This window comes from Melanotaenia boesemani, chromosome 24, assembly GCF_017639745.1.
Source record: "Melanotaenia boesemani isolate fMelBoe1 chromosome 24, fMelBoe1.pri, whole genome shotgun sequence".
Taxonomy (NCBI): domain Eukaryota; kingdom Metazoa; phylum Chordata; class Actinopteri; order Atheriniformes; family Melanotaeniidae; genus Melanotaenia; species Melanotaenia boesemani.
Genome location: NC_055705.1, coordinates 11977739 through 11990037, shown reverse-complemented (window position 1 = coordinate 11990037; position 12299 = coordinate 11977739). Strand labels below are relative to the sequence as shown.

The window sequence follows — 12299 nt, the reverse complement described above, 5'->3', positions numbered from 1 at the left end:
AATAAATTAATTGGTAACAAGCGATTAAATTAAGTCTGTACAAGTTTACTTAGTAAATTTGTTTAATTCAACAGTTTTAAGTCAGACTTACTCAAATCATATAGTTTCTTTCAAAGAAGGGATCTGTAGCTAAGCAGATATTTCTAAAATTCCAACAAAATGCAACTGTGATTTGCAGGTGTTTCCATTTAATGGCGTTTAGCACATTAGAAGTTATTCTCGTAAAATCTCGTCCTGCAAGACTCCACTTTGAGGAGGAAGGAGATTTCTAATTGTAAAACTCTTGCAAGGTTTTTAATTTTACACTCTTGCTTGTAATGTTAGTTTTTAAAAAGGAAGTATGTTACCGAAGCAAGGGGTACTGGACAAATCACCAACAAAAGATGTCAGTCATAAATTTTATTTCTAATTTTGGAATAACACAAACTGTCCTTCACACAGATGCTGCCAGCTTTAACATTCTAACAGAACAAAACATCCCAACAACATAGTCTAAAAATAAACATAACACTGACAGTAAAGTGCATAACTCAAACTTTAAATGGTAACAATCACAAAAAATTAAATTCCTGATGAATTTTCATGTCCTCTGAGTCTTTGCAGCCTTTACACAATTGGTACTAAATTATTTTAGTAGGTCTCACTGTTGTCTTACTGTGCCGTGTTAGTTTCAAAAGGAATTATCATTTCCGCTGCTATAGTGTGAGGTGTTTTAAACCAGGAAGCTTTTCATAAAACGGATGCTGCTTTAGTAAAACAACTCTGCTATTTATGACAGCTGAGTAGTTTATTTCTAAAGTAATCAACAGACTTTGTGTTTACAATGAGACACCCCCAATTGGTGTTGTAACTTGTATGGCTTCATGCATTTATATACTAATATTCTGAGACATAAAACACACTGTGGTCTGTCTTCATTACCCACCATTGATCATTACCGTTACTTGACTATTACCTGGTTAAGCCCAAGGCAACATAAGCCTCATCATATTTTCTTGCCTTTTTTGGTAGTTGAAATCTCTGCTGTTGATTGAGCATCATTTGCCCATTGGTACTTTTCACAAATTTTCATGTTTTGCTAGCAGTGCAAATACAGCAGTGCTATACCCCCCACCCAGTCCCGTTATAACTCTGGGCCCACCCATGAGTTTGGGAACTACTGAGTTGAACATACTTAATAATTTAACTTGGACAAAAATTCTATTCAACAAACTTCTTACAAACGGAAGTTGGTTCTACAATTCTTTCGATTTTAAGTTAATTGAATCAACTAAATCAAGTTGTTTTTACTAAACCCCAAAAAATTAAGTAGGATTCATATAAAAAGATTTTAGAGTGTGTACACATGTGACAAAAATAAATAAATAAATAAATAACGGAGTGTGAAAATCTAGTGCACTTAGAGGAGGGATGTTCAATGTGGGTCCTAGAGAGCCATCATCCTGCAAGTTTTAGGTATTCCCCTGCTTCAGCACGCCTCATTCAAATTAAATGGATCTTGTTAAGCTCTGCACAAGCTTGTTAATGATCCATTAATGACTCAGGTGTGTTGAAGCAGGAAGCATTGAAAAACTGCAAGACAGCAGACTGTTGAAGGCTGGAATTAAACTTTGCTGGCTTAGAAATACCTGAAAATAGCTACCCTGGTTTCTGCCCATAAGAGTAAATGAAACTTCGAAGGGGCAGGTTTGAATCCCAGTCTGGGGCTATTTGCTGCAGGTCCACTTTCCACTCTCTCTGACCCACTTCACGGTCAAGCTACTGTCAATTAAAGGCCACTGGAGCCCAAAAAGTCTTTAAATAAAGGTGATTTAGGCGTGTAGGATCATTTCCAAGAAGACTGTCATTGCTGCCAAAGGTAAATGGAATATATCAGGTTTTTTTCTTTTAATAAACTTAAAACATACAATAAAAATAATTTTTTCTTTGTCATTTTGAAGAATTGTACATATTATTGGGGGGAATTTATTTTAAGATCATTGATTTGCTGTCAAAATAGCCTCACCCAGTCCATTTTTATAGGGTCTCATGGCAGTTTCGTTTAATTTCTTCTTCTTCTTCTTCTTCTTCTTCTTCTTCTTATTATTATTATTATTATTATTATTATTATTATTATTATTATTATTATTATTTTACAGTGTGTCTGTTTTAGGTGTGTCTGTATAGCCTAAAACAGACAGCTTGGGATTTGTTGCCTTGAGTGTTACTTTGTCGAAGAGGTGGCCTTAAGGCAAGTGATGCCTTATAGATTTTACAGTTTCCTTCTCTTTCTTGTAATATTCTCAGGGGGAGGTAATGTACGGATTGAGAACGTGAAGCTGGATTTTAAAGATAAGGCCCACGCCAAGGTTGGCTCCCTGGACAATGCCACCCATATGCCTGGAGGGGGAAATGTAATGGTAATAACAAAAAAAAAAAAAGTGCAGGAAAATCTTTCATTTCAAATGTCACAGCTTGTTTCTTTGACCTGATCTGTCTCCCTCTACTTATCAGATTGAAAGTCACAAGCTGAGCTTCCGGGAAACGGCGAAAGCTCGTGTGGACCATGGCGCAGAAATCATTGTCACCCACTCCCCCGGCATCGAGACAGGAGGCACCTCCCCTCGTCTGTCCTCTGCCGGCAGCATCAACATGTTGGAGTCGCCTCAGCTCTCCACACTGGCGCAGGATGTCACTGCTGCCCTGGCCAAGCAAGGCTTATGAGCTTCGGACACCCTTGAATACCACAGTTATTTCTTTCCGTCACTGTCACTCACTCATATGCATTCAGTGTTGTCCCATGGCCCTTCACGGAGACATGACCCCCCCTACTACACATACACACACACGTTACCCTGCAGGTCCTACAGTTGTAGTTGGTTGACTGTCTTGTTCATCCAGTCCTTCCAGTTGGATTTTAAAAACTGAATTGTGCAAAAACCTTAAAAAAAAAGGGAATCCCTGACACATTTTATTTACCATTCATTTGCTCAAACACAAAATTCTGGGTTTTGTTATAGAAAGGCTTAAATGGCTGTGATTGTCTAAGATTGTTTTACGATTGTACGATGATTTTCTGTGTATGTGTGTGACAAAGCATCGCCACATTCCACTTAAATAGAGGTGGAAACTCATGCATAACGTCCTTTTAGAATTTATATGGTACTGAATGCAAGCTACTGCATAATCAACGCTTGTCTTAAAAGATACCACTGTGCAAGAGACTTAACGTACGAAAACTCGGCGCGTAACTGAGCTGCAAAGAATGGTTGATGAATGGGCATGTCTGCTAAAATGTTACATGAATTTCTCTTTGTTGATACGTTGAATTTTAATGTTATGAATTGTGTTTTCTTGTTACGTTTTCTTTTATATAAATGTCACTGTAGTGTTACGGTTTTGTACGTTCCCCGTAGCTGCTTTGGCTTGTTAGCATTTAAATGTGGATGACCATTGCAGCTATGTCAAGTTAAGCGCTAAACAGCTAGCTTTCCAATAGATTTTTCTTTTTTCTTCTTTCCCGGAACAGAACGGGCTGCCTGTTTTTGTTTTCTTTTGTTTGGTTTTATATTAGCGTTGTAGTTTTATGAGGCTACACAATGCTGTTATGCTGGCATGGCAAAAAAAAAAAAAAAAAAAAAGCAAATGAATTAGATTTATTTGCAGCTATCTTAAACTTTTTGGTGTGAGTGTAATCAGCCAGGGTGCATTATAGTATTGACTATTTAAGGTCCGATTCTTAAACACCCTGTGACTTTCAATGTATTCAAAGGGGTAAAGGGCCCAAAGTTTGTTAGGAAAATGTATAAAGTTTGAAGCTTTATATAAAAACATTCCAGTTGAAAGAGCAGCCACATTGCTCAGTGATGTGATTGATCTATTGTGGTTGTTTTGACCATTACAGGAAGCATAGGTGAAGAATGGGAGTCATCCACAACTTGCAGCAGATGGTAGATTTTTTTCTCTAAAAAAAAAAGTAATAAAAACAAAACTCTTCTAGCATATTCTCTGCTCACCTTTGTGAAACCCCTCTTCCTTGCATCCCTTTCTCCTCCCAATGTCAGCTACCCCGCCAGTGTTTTTCTGTGCTTCCTCTATTCCAACTTCCTCTCTCTACCCCGTCTCCTTGCCTGTGTACAGTCAGTGTATTTCAAAGAACATGTAGATGTTTGTGCACATTTTCCGATCAATGTTTTAGACGTATTGACAAACACTCCTTCAGGATGATGACAATATAAATAAAGAAAATAAAAACTGGTTCATTCTAGTCTTATGTATTTATTTTACATACATCTTAAGCAGCCTATGCAGAGTAAGGCTTGCGCTGGCACATTCTGTTGTGTTGTGACTGCTTTGCCAAAAGTGGGTTCTTGTCAAAGTTAGACAGGTTTAGAAAGATGTGCATTAGGCTCAGAGGAAATTTCAGTCATTTTCAGACTCACTTTGGATGATAAACGATGATCTAAACTGGAGAAGACGCAGCTCTGATTTAGCCTTGGCTCCACTTCTAAATGCTGGATTTTATACTTTGAGGGGCAAAAGTATTTTGGCTACAGTGATAAACTATTTGTCTTTATGCAGAATATAAAAAAGCAACATTTTCATACGCATGATTTTTGTATTAACACTTTTTTAAAGAAGCTCTACTAACTTGTTTGTCATTTAGTGGATTGGATTATTGAAGTGTGAAGAAACTACACAAATTGGCAATTTAACAGTTTCTTCATTTAAAAAACAGGGTCCTCGGTAGCATATAGAAGAACCATACACAGCCACAACAGCCAGGTACCTCCTCCTCATGCTGGTCACATATTACTGTAAGATAGTATCTCATTCTTCAAACATTTGCTGCTAACCAGCCATTTTGGTTGTGTTGGTCTCTTTGGCATGCACATTATGCCAAAGCTGATCACATAAGTGATCAATGGGGTTGAGGTCAGTCTGCAGATAGGCCATTTAACTCTCCATTCACAAATTTTGAAGGTAGTCTCTGATCACCCCTGATCTATGGATTAATCTTTTTCTTTTGGCATATAGAGCTCAGCCCCAGATTGTGAAGCTATAGCAGGGGTTGCCAACGTTGGTCCTTAAGAGCCACAATACTGCAGGATTTCCATGCATCCCTGCACCAACACACCTGACTCAAATTAATTGTATCCAACAGCCTATAAGGATCTGCCCAATGACTCATTAGTTTAAGTCAGGTGTGTCGGTGCAGGGATGCATGAAAAACCTGCAAGATTTTGGCTCTTGAGGACCGACGTTGGCCACCCCTGAGCTATAGGATTGCCACTGGTTGCTGAATCATCTTAATATCTCTCTGCATTGAGATTTCCTCCAATGATGACAAGCATTTTTCTTCCAGACCACACCATCACAATACCACCACCAAGAGCTGTTAACCCTGTCAGTGCAGCAATTTGTATAGCATTCTCCACTTCCTCATGTCCAGGTTCTACTGCACATGTTGCCAACACCTACGAAAACGGTCCTGACAGTGAAGATTAATCATGGCTGTTCTGTCTCATGAGAGTGGAGACTGATTGTGTGCAGCTTGTTCTGGATTGTCTGGGTAGAAATTGTCTCCCATGCCATCCTGCAAGGCATGACTGCAAATCTGTAGAAAACTGCCAGCTTCAAAATGCTGGCAGGGTAAGGTAAGGAAATTGTCTTCATGTGATGTCATCTTCTTGGGATGCCCATCCCCCTTATTTGGAACTTTGCCTTTAGTCGGAAGAAGGTACTAGGCCTTACTCCTTGTAATGCTGCAACTTAATTTTGCAGAACACAAGCTTGAAGTTGCCCTATGGCACAGGCACTATTCAGATCAGTCAAATGTGCTATTCATGGAGCAGACACAGTGACCATTAAAGCAAGGTCCGTCCTCACAAGTGCTGGTAATTATATCAGTCAGGCACAAGATTGTCATCACAGTACCAGAAGCCCAAAAACAGAATCAATACTAGAATTGGCATTGATGAAATAAATTTAGTAAAATTTTCATGGGCACAACCCATATACTCAACTCTGCTGCTCAGCAAACAAATGCATGTTCCTTACAAATATAGCATTATTTGAAGGGATTTATTGCCAAGAAGCATTGTTACAACAGAAAAAATCAACCAAACACAAATTTTCTTACTTATTTTGGTATTCGAAATTTTTTCATTGCTTTTGTATTAAATTATTATTATTATTATTATTATTATTAGTAGTAGTAGTAGTAGTAGTAGTACCAGTAGTAGCTTATGCTGTGCCTTTGCATGATGGCCTGGAAGCTTATAAATACAGAAAAGAACAGTGCTTCCTGATTGTTCATTGAATAAGCCATGAGAAATTAGATTGGTTAAAGTTTGAGATGTGTTAGCCAGTCAGGAGCAGAGTCCACATTCAGTTTTCACTGGCGGGAAATCATCAGGTATTTTACCTTTGGAAGAAGCATAATTTTTTACCGTTTTCATGGTTTTTATGAGAGTTAAATTAAGGGAAAAAGGTGTGTAAATCGAGCTTGAGAAAAAATAAATAAGATTTATTTTGTTGCTCTTTGAGAGTAGCCTACCTAGTTTTCTTTTCTCCAGTTTCCTTTCTTTTCTCTTAGCTAACAGTTTTAGCCAACAGCTAGGAGCTGTCTTAATATTAGATGTAATTCACACACAGCTTCATATAAATGGCTTCAGTTTATACAGAAAGATTAACCAAGAATGATAAATAGCCGCAACATTTCATTTGAAAGTTTGTTTTTATTAGGCAGTAAATATGGAATTGAAAGTGCCTTGACCTTTAAATGGTCTGTTTTTGCTATATGGAATCTTATATTTCTATAAACAGTTTTCAAACATTTTGGTTTGTCTATAAAATTGAGATTTCATCTATTGCTGTGTAGAAGAGAATTGATACGTAGAAGAGAAACTAACTAGTATTTGTATAAAAATGTACTTAAAGGGTTATTTTATAATTTTATTATCACATTAAGTCCAGTTTACATTTTACAAATTTGGCTTGGGTTTACGAACTTTGACTTAAATTAAATAAATAACTAATAAGAATTCATTTAGATTTTGGGTTCCAACACTATAAAGATATTTTGGGAAATGTTTGAGCCACATTAAGATACAGCCACTGTTTCATCTGTCACTTCTGACTGCAAAGACTTTGGACTGATCCTCTTATGTAGTAGTGTTTGGATTACTGTACTTGAGTTTGCATATTTTCTAATACACTTCTCAGTTTTAGAGGGACAGACTTTATTAAAAGCAAAAAAAAAAAGGTCAAATGCCTTTACTAGCTCTCCTTGCTTATACAGCAACCTGTTGATATCCAAATGGTGGATTATCTCTTATATGAATGCGCTATCCAGGTGCAGTTTAGCGTGTGAATACAACGGTTTTCATGTCATACACACTGTGTCTTTTTGCCTGATCCACAGAGCAGAGGAGGGAAAACATCTGGTCCCGCTGCACACTGCGTCTTTAAGCTCCACCGCCGATAAATTAGCACGCCGATCAACTGTCGCTGTCCGGTGACGGAGGTGCTGAAATCAGAACGCTCTCTCCTCCGTCTCCTCCACCCTCCTCCTCTTCCTCCACCACCACCCCTCCCCGCTCTCTACTCAGTCTCGCTATTACCGTCGATCGACACTTGCAGCCATTTTACGCAGGACTAACCCAATCATGTCGTGAGGGAGACTCTCAGGTCACCTGGGCAGAGCCAGCAGCCAGCGCGCGTCCTGGTGCTCGCACACAGGAAGGCGGACAAGCGGACAGACAGGTCCGGCCAAAATGGTGAAGAGGAAAAGCCTGGACGAGAACGAACCGGAGTGCGGGAAGGGAATACCGTTTCCTATCCAGACCTTCTTATGGAGACAAACCAGGTTAGTGTGTGCTTCAGCGGTGATTGATAACAGGTGTTTGTCATTGCCAAAAGACGATGGAGGTTTTCTCAGCAGTGGTGGCAAAGTCACAACCTGACACATGAAAAGGCAACCTATTTTTTCTTCTTATAGGTGTCAAAATTGAAATAACCCACCTCGTGAATGGGAAACTGTGTCATTGATAGTGTCAGTTTGGTTTTAATGGAGCATATGTTTTGCGACTGAATGGAGAGGGATGCAGGTTGGATGATGTCACACCTGTAAAGCAAATTTGCACAACAATGTGGGGCAGAAAAGATGCTGGTTAAGAACTAATTGCAGTGAAATGATAGCTTATGTTTGGGCAGATTGTTTTTTTTTATTATTTATTTATATATATTATTATTATTTTCATTCTTACCATGTTAGAGAAATATTTGTTTATATTTTTCAGTGCTTTTCTGCGTCCAAAGTTGGGGAAACAGTATGAGGCATCTTGTGTGGTAAGTCATTTGATAATGCATTAAGCATGATGGGTTGAAATAATCGCTTCCCTTCCCTGTAATCTGTTTTACCTTAATGCACCTGAAAATCAAGTAAGCTTTTGTTTTACATTTAGCAAATGAGTTTTCCCCCTTGCCTCCTCCTATTACCCAGGAGCTAGACTCTCAGTAAACTCACATCCATAATGATGGTTCTTCAGATCCCTTTGGAGCCAAATAGAGCTGCCTCTGTCTTTCCCACAGGCATTTCCTTGCTTGAGGACATGTGGGACATTTAGCTAGTCAAAGAAAGGAGGGTTTTAATTCCTGGCTGATGTCTGTTTTTTCCCCCTCTCCCTGGCCACCTCCCCAGTCTTTTGAGCGGGTTCTGGTGGAGAACAAGCTGCACGGCCTGTCGCCAGCCCTCTCAGAGGCCATCCAGAGTATCTCCCGCTGGGAACTCGTCCAGGCAGCCCTGCCTCATGTACTTCACTGCACCTCCATCCTGCTCTCTAACAGGAACAAGCTGGGTGAGGACACACAAAACACACATAACTATTGAGCGGACAGCCATGACCAGGTTATCCTCTTTCACTTATAGTTTTTCACTTGCTGGAATGAAAAGGTAAAAGAAAAGAAGAAAATTAAATATAATTAGAATTGAAATTCCTATCCTGTAAGAACTTAAATGTACATCTATGTATGTGAAAGAACATTTAGATAATCAAACATTTAAGAAACTTCATTAAAGTAATTTTCAGGCTACAAAAGCAGGTCTTTATTTATGCACAACTAGATGTAAGGTGTTACATGATCTCCTTGTCTCAGCCACCAACTTACTGGCTTCAGCCACTTGCACATTGAAATTACACCCACCAACAAATGTTCATAAAGCAAACTGATCATACAGAAATTTAAAATTTCCAATTGTACTATGTTCTTTTGGTGGGAAATTATTAATCGTTTAGCTCAAGTACCATATACCTCCAGCGATATATAATCCATGGTGACAGACCACAGATGTCCATGCAACCCATTCATCTCCCCACTAAGTGGCAATAAGTATTAACCTCTGAACTGTTAACCTCCAACAGGCCACCAGGATAAGCTAGGTGTGGCAGAAACCAAGCTGCTCCACACGCTTCACTGGATGCTGCTTGATGCTGCCCAGGAGTGCAACTATGAGCCCAGCCTAGGCCACGGGTGGTCCGGGGGCAGCAGCAGCAGCGCCTTCCTCCAGCCTGTGGGAAACCAGGGCTCCTCCCCGGGAGCTCCTGGCTCTGGTTCTGGCTCGGCTCTGGGTGGATCAGGGCCCCAGCATAGTAGCTCCCTGCTGGAGGAGGAAGAGCATGCTCGTACCAAGTTGTTTCACAAAAGTATGTCCACAGTGGAGCTGTTTGTGTTCCTGTTTGCTCCACTCATTCACCGCATTAAGGTATGAACCAGTTGATATAAATATGTACAGGCTCTGTATTGATTTTGGTAACACAATGCTAAGATACTGGGTCATCATAACTGGGCATGGTTACTCCTTCTTTATTTTTAGGGTGTATTGAGATTTTAATAGAATCTATTTAGCTTAATTCTAAATATTGACTTGTACTCACACCCATATCAAATCACTCACACACGAGGTCACACTATCTATTGATCTGTGTGTACAAACCAACAAAATGGTCAGGTTACAGTGCTCAGAGGATTGCATGCTTCCCCGACTGTTAAATGTATTACTGCGTCACATAAGCATGAAAATCTGTGCAAGTCATAAAAATAGGGTTTTATGCTTCTTGCATTTATAAGATGATGACTGGATAGATGAGAAGACTGGATTCTAAATATACCACTTTTTATTTAGGAGTCAGATCTGACCTTCCGATTGGCCAGTGGTCTGGTGATATGGCAGCCAATGTGGGAGCACCGTCAGCCTGACATCTCTGCCTTTACTTCCCTCATCAAACCTGTCAGAAATATTGTAACAGGTGGGAAAAAAAACAACTTACTTACTCCTCTGGAAATCCTTTTAAGAGTTAATCTATTTTTATTTGCCCATGATTAATATAATCTGCACTGGCTGTCCCAACAGCAAAGAGGAACTCCCCAGTCAACAACCAGTGCAGCCCCTGTGGATCTGGCAACCCAGGTCCCACGGTAAGCAAGTGGTTTTTTATTTAGCTTAGATCTTGTCAGATTTTGCTTCCCATGTTGATTGTACTCGTTCAGGCAGCAGTCTACAGCTTCTTCCCCTCCTCATTTCATTTCTCCCCCTGGGGCTGCCTGCTAATATTCATTAGCACCAGTCATCCGGGAGCATGATTAAGCCAGGGTCATGACAAACCTCACTCCCACCTCAGAGCCTTAAATTTATCAGGAAACGTCTGTCTGCCTGCCTCGTTAATCTACCCATCTATGGTATCTGTCCATCTCTGACTCACAGGGCTTCCAGGTGGTTTGCGAAGCTGCCCAATCAGATTCCTCCTCCCCCGCAGCTGGTGAGCAGAGCTGTCGTCGTGGTAACTCAGTGGATAAAGGTGGCCCTTCCCAACAACCCCTGCCGGCCAAAGGCCCTTCCAAGAAAAAGTGAGAGCTGTTATTAAATTTTCTTTTTACAGACGAAGACACAGCTTTTTAAATTTGTTGGTTATGTGGAAGCTAAGCTTTTCCTAATAGTACAGAAGAGTTGCAAAAGCATCAAGTCACATGAGGTAACTTGAGTTTGAATGTCAGTACCATCACAAAAAATGGAAAAATCTAATCTGAATACATTCCACCTGTAGTTTAAAAAGGATGTTTCAGGAAGTTTGAATAATATTTGTTAATTTTTGGATGAAATCGTGCAGATTTGTTTTTTTCTACAGGTTACCCTTGTTGACCCAGAGCTGGCGCCATCATCTTATTGATGGCAAAACATTTAGCCCTGCAGCAGCATCTGTTCGACACAATGCACAGCACAGCTTGCTCCACTCACTTGTGAGAACTAGCATATATGAATAGCTTTGCCTTCCCTGTGTAATATGTTGCTTCAAGCTGTTCTGTTTGCCTAGTCACACATGCAGAAACCTTTTTCTTGCTTGAACATTACCAGACCTATCTGACGTTTACTCACATAACTAGGGTAATTATGCTTAAGTAATGTGCCATATGCATGGCACTGGCAATGGCCCTGGTCTGGCATGACATGGCCTGGCTTGATTTGTTCTGCCCACAGTAGATCTGGCATTGTTCAGTTTTCACTGTCAGGAAAAAAGGTGTCATTTGTGAACAGGTTGGCACCAGTGATGTAGGTTTGACGGGCTTGTTGGGCAGCAGAAGTGTTTTAAATGTTATCTAAAAGGAAATTCCATAAATGAAAAAAAAAAAAAACAACAAAAAAAAACATCTTATAGTTCTTATTCATCCCATGACTCACAAGAGGTGTAGCATTTGCACATGCAACGTGGGTGTTAAGTGTACCACAACAGATCTGTCTTCATCCTGAAGCACCTAACCAGTGGGCTGAGAGAATGAGAGTGATGTAAGGAAAGATGGAGAGGCTCATAAGCTATCCGTTGCTCATCTCAACTGATTTTGACAGCCAGTGGAGTCACTTCGAAGCCTCCTGTGATCCCTCTGACAGGCAGCAACTGCCTGAGAATCAAAATAAGCCCAAAACCCTTTCCCTCATGCCTATTCTATCCTCATGCACACATCACATGGTACTACATGCCGTAAGGGAGAGATTTACCCCCACTGTTTTTCTGCACACACTTAACAAAGACAAAGGAATTGCATTCTTTGTGTTTATGATGTTTAAGTTTAAGACTGCAGGATTGGAGAGGAAGGGAAACTGAATATGAATGAGATGTACAATCAGAAAGAGAATTTTGACATTTAAAGGCGGAGTCGAGTATTGAAACGAAGCCATTTCAAGTTGTATAGATCAACAAAGTCACGTGGATACACACCAGCAGATTGCAGTCCAATCTAATTAAAATAGCTCCTGAATGCAAATA

At 40.0% G+C, this 12299-nt stretch overlaps 2 protein-coding genes across 7 annotated transcripts in view; both read left to right on the top strand.

Moving 5' to 3' along the window:
- Positions 1 to 4236, top strand: part of LOC121635451 (microtubule-associated protein 2-like) — a 69199-nt gene extending 64963 nt beyond the window's left edge. For all 6 annotated transcript variants that reach the window (XM_041978591.1, XM_041978594.1, XM_041978596.1 and 3 more), the window contains 2 exons: positions 2287 to 2399; positions 2494 to 4236. In XM_041978591.1, the coding sequence (XP_041834525.1) occupies positions 2287 to 2399; positions 2494 to 2703 (323 nt within the window). In that variant the 3' untranslated portion in view covers positions 2704 to 4236. The remainder of the gene's footprint in view (positions 1 to 2286; positions 2400 to 2493) is intronic.
- A 3279-nt stretch (positions 4237 to 7515) lies between these two features.
- Positions 7516 to 12299, top strand: part of LOC121635187 (protein unc-80 homolog) — a 51427-nt gene continuing 46643 nt past the window's right edge. The window contains exons 1-7 of the mRNA XM_041978271.1: positions 7516 to 7849; positions 8283 to 8331; positions 8684 to 8840; positions 9405 to 9745; positions 10166 to 10289; positions 10394 to 10458; positions 10745 to 10887. Coding sequence (XP_041834205.1) covers positions 7758 to 7849; positions 8283 to 8331; positions 8684 to 8840; positions 9405 to 9745; positions 10166 to 10289; positions 10394 to 10458; positions 10745 to 10887 — 971 coding nt within the window. The 5' untranslated portion in view covers positions 7516 to 7757. The remainder of the gene's footprint in view (positions 7850 to 8282; positions 8332 to 8683; positions 8841 to 9404; positions 9746 to 10165; positions 10290 to 10393; positions 10459 to 10744; positions 10888 to 12299) is intronic.